The sequence below is a fragment of the Ambystoma mexicanum genome, chromosome 3q (assembly GCF_040938575.1).
Source record: "Ambystoma mexicanum isolate Mex_15411 chromosome 3q, UKY_AmexF1_1, whole genome shotgun sequence".
Lineage (NCBI taxonomy): Eukaryota > Metazoa > Chordata > Amphibia > Caudata > Ambystomatidae > Ambystoma > Ambystoma mexicanum.
In genome coordinates this window covers 228,506,669-228,521,572 of record NC_090926.1, presented here as the reverse complement: position 1 = coordinate 228,521,572, position 14,904 = coordinate 228,506,669, and the positions used below count along the sequence as shown (strand labels likewise).

General features: G+C 44.9%; 1 protein-coding gene across 4 annotated transcripts in view; it reads left to right on the top strand.

Moving 5' to 3' along the window:
* The window catches only part of B4GALNT1 (beta-1,4-N-acetyl-galactosaminyltransferase 1), a 654,742-nt gene that overhangs the window by 481,306 nt on the left and 158,532 nt on the right, over nt 1-14,904 (top strand). For all 4 annotated transcript variants that reach the window (XM_069653609.1, XM_069653610.1, XM_069653612.1 and 1 more), the window contains 2 exons: nt 3,709-3,804; nt 4,428-4,618. In XM_069653609.1, coding sequence (XP_069509710.1) covers nt 3,709-3,804; nt 4,428-4,618 — 287 coding nt within the window. The remainder of the gene's footprint in view (nt 1-3,708; nt 3,805-4,427; nt 4,619-14,904) is intronic.

Below are 14,904 nucleotides of genomic sequence, written 5' to 3'. Positions count from 1 at the left end.
TGCAGCTCTGTAAGTGATTCACTTCATAGCTTATGTTAATATATCATGCTGCTATTGGCTATAGAGTTGCTATAGAGTTGCTCCATATGTAAATAATAGTGCAATTTAAGTATTTTGCACCACAAAGCTATTTGCCACTTGGCTTACTTATAGCAATTTATTCTAAAATCACTTCCATGGTGCCTCCAAGTATCCAAGACTGGTGATGCTCCTTGTCATGTCCTTTTCTGTGAAGTCATTTCTGTTGGTTCAATCCATATGCAAATGTGGAGGTTTGCATATATTTTGCCCCAGAGCGCCTGGCCAGAGCTCTAATAGATGAGTTTCCTGCATCTGTAATGATTATGTAGTTTGATTTGTTTTGTTATGTGTTGAAATGCCATCTTCCACTAATACAAAAAAAGTAGATTGGGGCGGGGGTGGGCACGAAAGAGCAAATGGAATTGCGCGCACTGGTTTTTCGTACCCATGGCAACATATAGCTGTGGGGCCCCCCAGAGCGTGGGGCCCAGGGCGACGGCACAGACTGCCAATGCCTCTGGGCGGCTATGTCACTAAACACACATTCCCACTACCACACCCACAATCCCTCATCCTCGGCTCCACTGTCTCCTTCCATTTGTCTGCCCATTGGTATCCTACTCCCTCCTCTCCTTTTCTCTTGCCTCTGCTCCTCCTTTCTGCCACCGATCAGGGTCTGGTTCAATCCGGGTGGGGGCACAATATATCACCCTTTAGGGCAAACTTCAGCACAGTAAGACCTCCACAGTGATGCGCCGTGTAAATGTTTTTTACCATAGCATAAGCATGCCAAGCGTGGCCTCCGACCTAGATGGGGATTTAAGTCCCTGAGAAAGGTCGTAGGGTAAAGGAAAAGCTTCAGGCTACGGGTATGTGGGCATGAAGGGCAAGGCAGAAAAGGGAAAGTGATGCTGTATATGGACCAATTTGAGAACGTGCCCCATCACATTGTTGATTGTCTAAATTCAGTAGGTTATCACTGTGAGGGCAATGCGACGCAACATGGAATCCACAGCGTATTGGGCATGTAGGAAGGTTGTGCCAGCGCATGCGCCTTGGAGGTCAGACAGCACACCTGCTACTGTACCAAATAACAGAGGATATGCCAATGTGAGTGAAAAATAAGGGGGACGATTCTGTTGAATTTCCTGGCACACACTGCCAACCTTGCACCTGCGTGAGAAACACACCTTTAAATGTGGCCAAAGACTTGTGTTTCTGCCTTCTAGTCTTGCTATATCAGGACTAACTAGTCCTTTCTGTGGTCTAGTCTTGAAATAACCAGGACTAACCAGGCCTTTCTGTGGTCTAATCTTGCAATAACCAGGACTAACTAAGCCTTTCTGTGGTCTAGTCTTGCAATAACCAGCACTAACCAGGCCTTTCTGTGGACTAGTCTTGCAATAATCAAGACTAACCAGGCGTTTCGGTGGACTAATCTTGCAATAATCAAGACTAACTAGGCCTTTCTGTGGTTTACTCTTAGAATAACCAGGCTTTTCTATGGTCTAGTCTTGCAATAAACATGCCTTTCTGTGGTATAGCCTTGAAATAACCAGGGCTTTCTGCGATATTGCCTTCCAATAATCACGCCTTTCGGCAGTCTATTCTTGCAGTAACCTGGCGTAACCAGGCCTTTCTGTCATTAAGCCATGAAATAACCAAACCTATCTGTGGTCTACTCTTCAAACAACCAGGCCTTTCTGCAGTCTAGTCTTGCAATAACCAGGACTTTCTACAGTCTATTCTTGCAATAACCTGGCCTAACCAGGCCTTTCTTTCATCAAGACGCAAAGTAATCCAACCTTTCTCGGTGGAAGTCGTGTAAAAACCAGGCCATTCTGCAGTCTAGTCACACAATAAGCAGGCCTTTCTATGGCCTAGCCGTACAGTATCCAGGCCTTTCTGTCATCTAGCCACGCAATAACCAGGCCTGTCTGTGATCTAGCCTTGCAATAACCAGGCCTTTCCCTGGTCTAGTTTTGCAATAACCAGGCCTTTCTCTGATGCAGTTTTGCAATAACCTGGACGTTCTTTGGTTTAGTCTCACAATCTTTCTATGGGCTAGCCTTGCATTAGCCAGGCCTTGCTCTGATCTAGTCTTGTAATAGCGAGGCCATTCTATAGTCTAGTCTCACAATAAGCAGCCCTCTCTATGGGCTAGCCTTGCATTAGCCAGGCTTTGCTCTGGTCTAGTCTTGAAATAGCCAGGGTGTTCTGCGGTCTAGTCTCACAATAAGCAACTCTTTCTATGGGCTAGCCTTGCAATAGCCAGGTCTTTCGCTGGTCTAGTCTTGTAATGACCAGGCCGTGCTATAGTCTAGTCTCACAACAAGCAGCCCTCTCTATGTGCTAGCCTTGCATTAGCCAGGCTTTGCTCTGGTCTAGCCTTGTAATAGCCAGGGTGTTCTGCGGTCTAGTCTCACATTAAACAACTCTTTCTATGGGCTAGCCTTGCAATAGCCAGGCCTTTCTCTGGTATAGTCTGTCTTGTAATAACCAGGCAGTTCTGTGGTCTAGTCTCACAATAAGCAACTCTTTCTATGGGCTAGCCTTGCATTAGCCAGGCCTTTCTCTGGTCTAGTCTTGTAATAACCAGGCCGTTCTATAGTCTAGTCTCGCAATAAGCAGCCCTCTCTATGGGCTAGCCTTGCAGTAGCCAGGCCTTTCTCTGGTCTAGACTTGTAATAACCAGGCCGTTGTATAGTTTAGTCTTGCAATAAGCAGCCTTCTCTATGGGCAAGCCTTGCAATAGCCAGGCCTTTCGCTCGTCTAGTCTTGCAATAACCAGGACATTCTATAGTCTAGTCTCACAATAGGCAGGCCTCTCTATGGGCTATCCCTGCAATAGCCAGGCCTTTCTCCGGTCTAGTCTTGTTAATATTCTTCTGGTATAAATTCAAGGGTTGCCTAGTGTTCACGTTCTTCATGTTGAGTGCACATTTGCTTTGTGCCTAATGCATGAACGTGTATTGTTGTAGCGTTAGTTTGGTTACTCATGCCAACCTCAGCTTTAGATTATGTCCAGCTCCTCTTGTACCTGCCTGGGATAAGGGTGGTACGGTTGACTTCGTGAGTAACGTTTCTCACCTGTGAAATATTGAACTGAGGGAGGGGCAGAAGCTGCGGATGATGTATTCATCTGCCTCTCAACATTGGTTAACTCTGCCCTGAGCATTGCAACGTATTAATGTCAAGACTTTGGTCTTTCATGCCCGACAGCCATCCATCACCCATACTTTACTAAAAGGGATAGCCTGGAAACAGAGCGGGACATTTCATAGGTCATGCCTTCAGCCCTAATGATATGCTGCAATAAAACAAACAATGAAATAATCTGCATCCAGTGTTGTCCAAATTGTAACTTTTCCCCAAAAAGTGATATTTTCCTCTGCAAAGCTGCAGAATTGTACACTGTTCTTCTACCCTTAGGTTCAGGCACATGCGCAGTACTCGCATACGTGCCCAGCTTTGCTGTGTTTTGCAGTCCCTTCCATGTGGGCAGATGAGGGAACTGGGTGAGATGTAAACAATGTGATGTTCCCAGGATCTCACCCTGGGTCACGTGGGGCGGGAGGATAACGTGGATCACTTCGACACCAGTACATGTTTCCTCCCAGTTTTCTGAAGGGAAGTTTCAGTGGATCTGGACCTCATATCCACTTCTTGTGCTTTCTTGTTTTCCAGTGCAGTTTGGGACTGGGAGTCATCAGACGGCTTTCAGCATCAAAATCCGCCACCCCACCACGCCAAAGCTCTACAACCCAGGATCCACTTCCGGCTGTAAGTTACTCTTAAAATAAATGAACTGCATGTGAATCCAGGAGCCCCATCAGGAGAGGCACAGAAGCTAAATATGTAGTATGCATTTAGATTAAAAGCCATAGTTGCTGAGATTATCTTCCAGAAGACATTCCATTTTCGAGGGATCCTTTAAAAGTGAAAATGTACGATCTGCAAATAACAGAAATAACAGCAAGTTTAGGGATGAAAGGGTCTTTAGCGAAATCAGTATATTTGGAGAGAGGCTGGTGGCTATGCAAGGCTCTAAGGGTTGACTCCAGGCTTAAATACATGCAGGTCTCATCAGCCTTCGCTGCTCCAGACGTTTTTGACTACACCTCCCATCAGCCCTAACCAGCTTAGTCCATGATCAGGCACCATGGGGGACCTAGTCCAAACATCTGGAAATCTGCAGGTTGCCTTCTGTAGAGGCATCAGAATGTTGGGAAATATCATGATATACCCTGTTGTTCATTCCACATCTAGGTTTTAGCCTAACCACAAAGTGGCTGCTTCTTCTGGCGTCAATCGCAATTCTAATCGCAAAAATTAGCTAACCGTCATCGTCCATGCTCATTTTGTTTTTCACCCATTTTCGTATTTTCCCCTTTTCCAATCGTTAGCGGATTACAACATCAGCACGCTCGTCACCATAGCAACCAAGACCTTTATCCGGTATGACAAGTTGCGCACCCTGATTGACAGCATCCGCAAGTTTTATCCTACCGTCATGATCATCATTGCAGACGACAGCGAGAAGCCGGAGAAGGTGGATGGTCCCTACATCGAGCAGTACTTCATGCCCTTTGGGAAGGTAGGTATTTGGGCAGGTTCAGCGACTTGATGAGGTATCCGATATGCTCACGAAAATTTACTGCTAGGCCTGCTCAAGCGGCTGGCTTCAAGCTTTATAGTGTCGCATGTCTTTATGTCCTGAGTGAGTGCAAATGATTCTCTATAATTATAACAGATGTTCTTCTTGTGAAGCAGCCTGTGAGGGTGCATGCTGCAGTGAGGGGTGGGAGACAGACGTGGAAAGACAATGAAGAGCAAACACTCAACACATCATTCTTTTTGGAATGTATTTGACAGAATTTATTTTTACAAAATGGAAAAATTACATGAAGGACATCATACACAATGAATGATAATTGTATTAATCAAGGAAATCACAGCTAAGAAAATTCAGAATTGCAAGCGGTGACCACTGGGATAAACATGCAAAAACTGCAGAATATAATGGACGTGGTGGAGTATGTGTTCCCATACACCCCTTCACGTCCGGGGGAAAATGAAATGAGCCTTTGTGAGCCGACAAATCCCCAAAACCATTTTGCCCTCTCCATTCTCTATGCGCATGCCAGATGCGCAGACCTATGGCATCTTCAGCATTCCCTGCCTAGCCTTGGCCCACAACGTGGAGCAAAATATCTCTCTGCCAATGTACACAATTTGCAGTATGCAGTTCACAGTAATGTGCTAATCACACTGCCACAGTGCTCCTAACTACTACTGGTTAGGGGTACTCTCCAGAACTGGCCGCACATGGCATGCTGTGGCATTAAACTCAGGAATTTTTAGTCTGGCAAAAGGCTATAATTTATTGATAAGTAACTCTGTAACCTAACTCTTGCAAAGCTAAAACCATTCAGCGTTAGAACCTCATTCTTTCCATACCCAGAGTAAAATCCCACGCTGCTGGCTACGTGCCAGGCAATATTTCACTAGCCCTCTGGAATGAATTACAGCTCTCTTCCTGCACACAGTGGTCTGGCTACTAATACATTAATCTTTTATAGCGCGCTTAATACCAGAGACCAGTCTGTAAGCACGGGACCAGGCTTAATACCGGAGACCAGTCTGTAAGCACGGGACCAGGTTAATACTGGAGACCAATCTATAAGCACGAGACCAGGCTTAATACCGGAGACCAGTCTGTAAGCACGGGACCAGGATTCAAACCTGTGTTGCCTGGCGTTTTTTTGCTTCCGAGAACAACGCATTGCCCCTGAGCTATCCCCCCTGCCCGGCTATCCAATGTTACATACAATACCTATGGGGCACCAGTGTGCTGAGACCCTTCATTAGGCCTATCACACCTGTTATCATTCAGCTGTGGGCAGACTCGGTCAATTCAGGGATGCAACCTAGCTCAGCCCTTTCAGAGGCGACTTACTCTAAAGACTGACAACAGGAGCTGTGAGTGGCCGCTGGCTTGCTCTTATGTATCAGTCCAATAATGTTCCACTCTAGTAATGGCAATCTCAGGCCCCCCACACAACATGTTCTCTTTTATCCCTGCTTTCTTAGCAGAACAAAGAAATCTCTAAATGGTCCTTGTATTGAGCCCTCAATGTTTACTCCCTCTTTCCTCAGTTCTCTTAAAGGAAGAAGCTGTAGTACCTAAGGTAAGTCTTTGTTCCTGCGCTTTCTTCAGGTTTCCATGACTGGATGAGAACTGTAAATGACCCGAGCGGCGATTATTGGAATGAGATAGATGGGAAAACAGGGAGTCTGCCGGCTTGAGGAGCGCCTTCAGGTCATGTCTTAAACATAGGAAAGAACCTTTGGTGGAAGCTGCTAATAAATACCTTAGGATCATTTCTGCTCTTGAAAATAGTGTTTGCTCATATGCCGGAAATGAACGTTTTTGGAATTTGTGTCAAACCACTGGAGACCCAAAAGTGAAAATGCAGCAGATATTGGCAATTCTTCCATATGTCTCAGATCCCCACTCCCTTCTTCTCTGCTCCCCTCACCGTGTCATTCCCCCTAGGATTGTAAAGTGCTCTGTTGTTTCTGGAAGGTAGTGCATGCTCAATAAATACCCTTATAGTAATAATAATATTTTCTATTGTATCCGGGGTATCCAAAGTTCTTTCTAACCTAAAACTAAAACTAACACTAGTCCAGGCCTTGACTTTATGCCATCTTAACTTTTTAGGTTGACCCAGTAATGCACATAACTCTGTAATTCAATCAGGTCATAGCACCCACCCATTGGAAAGAGGCGATTCATTATCAATTGTTTTAAGAAGGGTAATGGGGGTGCCCATTTCTGCTATAAACTCAGCTCCCAACTCATGCAGCACCTGTGCTGCTCGGCATTGCCTTGTTTCTTAGGCAAGCGCTTTGCCCCTGCGCCCTCCTGCCGGCCCTTCCCAGAAGAGTCTGAGAATAACAGCATAGTAATTGCAGCCCAGGTGGTCCTCCAGGAAGTGATGGGCACAGCACTGCAGTCTCTCAACTTGTATTTCATATTCCAGTATCTCTCTATAAGGGGAGAGCCCTTTAACGCAGCCTATATGGATTTAAGAACTGCCCTTGACCCCATCATTAGAAACAATGTATGGCTGATGTTAAATAATATTGGGGTTCCCAGAAATGCACTGACCATATTTATAGAGTTAGATGAACAGAACAGTGCTGTGATACAAATCGATTAACAGGGTTCTGTTATTTTGTCTACTGGTTTACCCCACGGGGTGTGGCAGGTCTGTGTTATTCCCCCCTGCTTATTAATTAATTAATTAATTAATTAGTATATTAAACCATTATCTTCTGTGCTACACAAATTGAAAGAGGGTGTCCCTGTTGTAGACGGTGTTGGTACATCTGTCCTGGCATGTGAGGACGACTTCTGGCTAGAACATCTATGTCATTGCCAATGTTAATACTGACACAGAATATATGACTGCTGTGGCCTTGATGGTAATTGTCACAAGTGTGAGGCAACTACTTCCATGTGGACCTAATTATCATTTATGAATAGCAGATCCGGGCCGAACCTTGATCCAAATAAATATTTGGATAAACAAGCTCTTAAAATGAGGCAGTCAATGGGTGGAATTTTTAAATGTGCTCAACATTATCAAGCGCAACCCGTACAATTAATAAGAAGAGCATCTGAGGCTAAAGTGAAAAGTGCTGCCAGGAGTTTTCTGTTTCAATTATAAAAGAAAGTTGCAGTTTATTCAACATTTCTTCTGCAAAAAAAAACTTCTTGGGGGACCCCCATCTGCTCCTAATTTTTCAGCTAAAATAGAACTGAACTTGCGCTCTTTGGTAGACTCAATACAGATTGCTCCGGGGCCCCTCTGTCTATTTATACTGATGCGAAAGTGGTGTTATCCCCAACAACAAAATTGGTCATCTCTAGCCAATGAAAAAGCAGATGGCGTGCCCTGGGTGATAGCAGTAGAAACCGAGTTTGACAAGGTGGCTAACTCGATTTCATTGAACCTACGGAAACCCCCGGATAAGAAGAAAGCAATCTCTGTAAGAAGAATCAAAGTGTTGTAATGGAACCTTGGTGTGTTTACTCTTGGTCAGGGTTACACATTCTTTATTGTTCCAGGGGCTTGGTGGCTGGGAGGCCATGGGGTCAATTTCCGTGGAATAAACCTCCAGATATCAATTACCTGTTGTGTCTGTCCTTACTTCACTGGCGACGAAAATGCGTTTTCTGACCGACATGCACTGTCAGGGGACACCCAGCCGCATACAGTAACTGCTCTAGCCTTGGTGTGAGAGGTGCCCGCTGCCTGCCCCTTTTGCACAAGCCCTGCGAGCAGGTCCCGCACCCCTGGGCCCTACCCAGTGCAGATTTCAGCTGGGAGGGGCCATAACACACGCTGATGAGGTAGTTGGTGGCAAAGGCGCGCACACATCCTGCGACGCACAGCACGCACATACCGCCACACGCAAGGAAGAGTGGAAAGGTCAGAGGAAAGGACCCATCAACGTGGCAAATGTTGCAGCCATTTTGAGCTGCTTTGCAACCAAGTTGTTTACATCAGGAACAACGTAACAAAGGGAGCTTTCTTTATTTCAGTGCTGGATGCCGGAATATTTATTGTTTCCTTTATGAAAACGGACCAGATGCATACAGGAAGGAACATTTAGCAGTGTCTGCCTGGTGGAGGTACTGTAAACAGTTTTGTCTTGGGGAATTGTGCTGGATGGGGGCTATGGAGCACAAAGCCACAGTAAAGTCCAAGTGACACTGAGTAGCTATTTCTGTGGCCATGCAGCAGAGCAACACTAGGCATCCACCAGCCTTTTTGTCAGCACCTGGTCAACCTCCAGTGCTGTGGGACCTCTGGGTAGGCGCCTTCGAGGTCTACTTGAGGGCAGCTGGTGGCGCCAAGTACACGGATGATGAAAAAGAGGTGGCACTTCTGAATTGTTTGGGTACTAAGGACTGAGAGTGTTCAGAGAGTTGCCTGGTGAGGAAGTGCATATCCCCTGCTGTGGGGATGTAGAAACTGGTGAGTTTATATGAGACTGCCTTGAAGAAGTTGGAAGGGCATTTTGGGAAAAGAGGGCTATTGGAGCGATATCACTTCTTTACCAGGGCACAGGGTGCCAATGAGTCCGTTGATTCTTATGCCACAGCTTTGCGCACCCTCATATCCACTTGCACTGGATGAATATAGGAGAGACCAACCGATGATGAAAACAACTAATGCCAAAGTGAGAGAAAGGTTATGGATTGACAGGTATCCTCCCCTGGAAAAAGTGATTGAGATTGCAAGATCCATTGAATAGTCCCGTGCCAGTGGTCACAGAGTGTTAGTGGCCAAGAAGAGTGGTGGAGACACAAAGACTAGGTTTGAAAAGGTGGATTACAACACAAACAAGAACGGCAATGGACCATTCGGTGCTGGAGGAAGACAAGGGTGTGGAAAATGTTGATGGACGGCCACTCCACTGGTGCCAAGGCGTGTCCGTCCTGGGGTGTTAAGTGCTGGAGACGCAATACAAAGGGACATTATGCTAGGATGTACAGGTTGAATGGTGAGGGTGGAAATATGCAAGGAAGGCAAGTTGCCAGGATGGTGGAAGCGGAACAAGGTGCTGACAAAGTGGTGGTACATGTGAGCAATGTAGCGCGTGAAGAGGTACTGTTACATGTTGAGGGGGTGACCAAGCAAGGGCTGTGGGACATGTTAACTGTAAATGGTGTGCAATTTGAAATGTTAGTAGATTCCAGATCAACATACACCATCTTCTCACCTGAAGTGTACAAGAAATGTTATGTAATAGAAGTGGAAACCATCAAAGTGCCGATATCAACCCCAGTGCGTGTGGGCAGGTACCTATAAAAGAACTGGGATATTAGTGGGCTTGAAAAGAATTCAAAGGGAGCAGTACTGAAGGGAAGCTGTATGTGGCGCACAAGGGGGAGAGTGTCCTGGGATGGGACGAACAAGCAGCCTTGGAAATAGAAATACACCTTGAAAGCCTGTTCCGGTGCTGTGTGTGGAGGATGGAGAGTGAGTACAGCTGGAAGGCAATGTATCGACTGATTATTTGAGGAACAGGAACCCCACCATTATTTTGGACAAATTATGCATGTTGTGTGGCTTTTTGCATAAGATTGTATTGAAGAGAGGAGCAGTGCCTAAAGCCGAAAAAGGTCAGAAAGGTACCGGTGTTGGCCAGAAAAGGTCTAAAAAGTGAACTTTTCAAACTTAAGGTGTCAGGGATAATAGCAGAGATTGAGGCCTCAGAGTGGTTGTCACCTGTGGTTTTAGCTCATAGAGGATGGTGGCCTTAGGATGTGTGTTGACCTCAGGGAGCTCAATGTGAGCATCTGGGTGGATCGGCATCCTTTGCCTAATATAAATTAACTTTTGGTGCCCATAGGTCAAGAAGTGTGGTTTTTCACATTTGCCTTCTCTTTGACGTATCATCAGATAAATCTGCATGAAGAATCTTGACCCCTAATGTCATTTGTCACGCCATTTGGGGCATACAGATTTTTCCTTATGCCATTTGGTTTGGCGTCCACATTGACCATTTTCCAGCAGCTGATGTAGGCAATGTTTGGGGAATTGTGTGGTGTGAGCTACTTCCAAAACGATATTTTGGTCTGGGGTAAGCCTCGGTATGAGCACGATGAGAGGGTGCTTCGAGTGATGGAGATTTTGCAGAAAAGTAGGCTTGACCATGAAATTGGCAAAATGTCATATGGGTGTTTCCAGTGTTACTTATCTAGGAAACACATTGGATGTGAATGGCATTAAACCAAGGGAAGGGTTGAATAAGGTGATGAGGTAGACCCCTTCTCCTGTGAATAAGGAGCACCTTTTCCTTGGAATGACCGAGTACTATGTAAAATCCATTCATGTTATTGAAGAAAAGTGTCAAGTGTGAGTGGTCACAGCATTGCCAAGAGGAGTTTATCCTGTTGCAGGAGGATGTGGATAAGGCTCTGTTCTTGAGTTTGTTTTATCCGAGAAGTAAGACTGTACTCACTGTGGACATAAGTGATGTTGGCTTAGGTGTGGTATTGGAGCAGTGTCAGGGCGGGAGGTTCAGACCCATTGCATTTACATCTTGAGTTCTCATCGATGTGGAGAGGTGTTATGCAGTGATTGAGATGGAAGCTTTAGTGGGCTCTTGAGCATTTAGACATTTCAGGACGCTTTTGTGGGGTATTCCGTGTGTAATTCGAACAGATCGCAAACCGCTCACATACGTGTTGACTACTAAAGGTATGGGATCTGTGTCTCCAAGGATAGCAAGGTGGATGGTAGTCTTGCAAGAGTTTAATTTCACAGTGGAATACATTGCCGGTATGAGGAATGTGGTTGTGGACTTTTTGTCCCGGTTGCCAGTTGTCGTGCCGGGTGAGGTTGTGGCGTGCAAAATCAGTACTCAAGTTGCATGCATACTCTCCACTGTTGACAAAAGTGAGTGGGAGAGGGAGTGCGTGGAAGACGTAGAGTTGGCATGGAGAACATAAATGTCAAAGAAGAGGGGAAGGCCTATATGCATATTTTTAGTGAGTTGGCAGAATGTCCATGGGGCATCAAGAGAGGTGATAGGTTAATTCCACCTCTCAGTTTGTGGACCGGGGAGGCCATTTGGGTAGGTCTTTGACTAAGAGGAGATTGCGAGAGTCTTACTGGTGGCCGGGGATGGATGAAGACATGGAGGTGGCTGTAAAAGAGTGTGTGACTTGTGCCATAAGTGATAAAAGCGGGCGGTGTATCTGCAGCCAATTTATCATGTAGGGGTTCTGAGTGAAGTGTGGTCAAAATTGGTATTAGACATCATGGCCCTATGGATGGTCTCGGTGGAGAATTGAAGTTTGTGGTGTTTTTGGGGGACTACACGTAACGATGGGTGTAGGCTGTTGCATTGGTAACAGTGACGACTGAGAAAATGATTGACTTTTTGAGAGGGGTGTTTGACAGGGAAGGTGTTTCTGCTAGCATTGTCACAGACAACAGAGTTCAGTTCGTTTCACTCCGTTTGCAGGAGTTTCTGAGGAATCTGGTTATCAGGCATCACAGTACTTCTTTATACAATCCTTCTGCAAACAGGTTAGTTGGAAGGATGAATAGATTTGTGAAAAGGCTATTCAACTGGCCATTGTCAATGGATTGGCTTGGAGTGGGTTAGTGTCGGAATTGTTGGCGGCGTATAGGCGTACGCCGTCATCCTTCACAGGTCGCTCACCATTTGAAATTATCAGGGGTAGAAAAGCAGATTCAAAATTGAGGATGGCTGCTCTTGGGGGTGGTGTCTTCACCAAAGTGAACATGTCTAAAGTGTTGGGGAGAGTACGTGTCCGACATGAGAGAGTAAGGTGGCAACAAACAAAAAAACGATTGCAGTGAGGCTTGGTGATTGTGTGCGCGTGAAGAACCTAAGATTTGTACCCAAAGGTGGAAGTGTGTGTATGTCCCTGCGATTGGTAATGAAGGTGCGTGCAGGATATGCGTTTCTGGATGATGGGTTGCGATGGAACAAGAAGAGAACAGTGGTGGCGAAAGCGCACCTGTGGTGCTGGTGCCTGAACGACGCATGTGGTTTCACCTTGGGCCCTAGTTTGAGTCCTAGTTTGATTAATTCTGCGGGTGTACAGGTGCGTGAGGGTGTGTCGGTGTGAGGAGGGAGAGTCGTTTGCTGTTGGGAATGGCAAGGAAGCTGCGTTGGCTCTGGTGAAGTGTGTGGACCAAGGGGACAATGCGGTGAAGTCTGTGGCCAGTGCAGGGGAGGGACCTGTCAGCAGTGGCCAAATTACGAGGCTCAGGTTGTCTCCAGTCAAATTGAGAGACTACGTCTGGAGGGGTATGGTAAAGTGAAAGTGATCATGGGAACTGTGGGCAGTGCATAGGATGCTATGTTTTGCATTGTTCATGGATTTGTATTTCTTGCCATGTTTTGGTTTTAGATATTGTCAACCTTTTTTCCCCTTGTCTTTGCTTTCTTAAGGTGCTTTTCTCCTCTTCTTCCCTTTTCCTTCAGTTGGCCTCATTAAGGGTGGGAGAAGTGTTGTAATGGAACGCTGGCGTGTTTACCCTTGGCCAGGGTTCCACATTCTTTACTATCGCAGGTGCTTGATGGCTGGGCGGCCAATGAGTCAGTTTCTGTGGAATAAACCTTCAGATATCACGTACCTGTTGTGTCCGTCATTACTTTACAATGCCATTGGTAAATGATTGAAAGAGGTGACAGAAAACTGCTGGCAGCTAGTAATCCAAAGTTTGAAATTCTGACCTCAGTAAATTCATTAGCACCATATTTAGCATGGACCAGTATTTAAGACATCAAACCCTTTTAACTCGTGCCCGTTTTAATCTGCTTTTAATCTTCTTAAATGAAATGATGTAACTGGAAGTTGGAGAGAAGGGTTTGTGTGTTTTGGTCGACCACCAAATGTTTGAATTTGTTTTCTCGAATTTTGGGTTTGAATCTGACAATATTAGTTTGGCTGTGGGGTCGAGAGGGGCTCTGGGTGATGAGCGGGTCTTCACCCGCATTTTGTGGTAAGAAATTGAGAAAGAGATTTGGGGGGGAAATCACCCAGTTTAAATGTTATAATAACACACAGATGCGGAAGAAACAGCATGATGGAGGAAAGATTTTGTTTGTTTTGCCCAATGATACTAGAGAGTTATATTTTGTCCTTTCTTGGTGTTTATATGTATTTCCCCAGAAGATGTATCTACACCCGATTTAGGATTTTGGGAGAGACTGGTTTTTGACAATGCCGCCGTGCACTGTACAGGGTCGGACTGGGCGATAAAATTGTCTCGGGCACTAATGAAAAAGTGGCCCAAAGTTGGAAATGGCAATGCATTCCTTTTGTGACCGACTGTTTAAATGGTACCCAAGGGAGAGTTTTTTGATAAAGTGTGGTGCAAATTGTGCATTTGAAAGAATATTTATTCAGCAACTCTGGTCAAAACTACTAGCCGCAGAGTGATTTAACTCATCAAACTGTCCCAAATTGGCCAGAAAAGATAAAAAAACTGCCCCACACCAGCATTTTGTGTTTTTGGTTCAGCCCTGGGCATATTGTCCTATAGGCCAGTCCGAGCCTGGCACTGGAATGTCTTCTATGTGCAATTTATCTGCGTGTCGCATGGACTTTGTGAAGATTCCTAAAGTGCCTTTTATATTAGAAATAAAGGCTATTAATTAAGGGTAATCTGAGATGTGGATGTGTTCCTTATGTATTTGATGTTCAGGATTGTTTTTGTAGTTTTAGTTATGATTAAATCTCCTGTTTCTATGGTGTTTATTTTTGCACCATTTCTGTCTGCGTTTATCCATATTCATATTTTTGTCATTTTATCTGTATCTACCCACATTTCTTTTTTGTTCCGTTAAAAATAAGTTGTAACTAGTATTTTCCACATATATCTACATGAAGCAAGCTCTTTAGCACTTGGATGCCTCTAACGTGGTGCTTTTAGAGTTGGGTTTTTGCACATCACGTCAAATGTCTGCATATCTGCAGCCATGTAAACAAATTACAAAGGAATTCAGTTTCCTTTTCAGCCTCTTTGTTATTTTACTTTGCAAAGCATTGGTCTGCACTACATGAGTGACAACTTCAAGACCCAACCAAAATATATGCATTTCTACTTTTTTCCATAATTTAATAAATAGAAAAAGGAAACAAAGTGGTTTCTGTCTGTATTTATGTGTTAAAATCATAAATAAATTGAAAACCTGGAGCCGTATTTGTGATATGCTATGCTTTGTGAATGAATCGATGTCAGTTATGTAATCTCTGTCTGGTATATTTGAATATCATCATTGTATTTGTACTTATTTTTGGGGGGATTTTGTTAT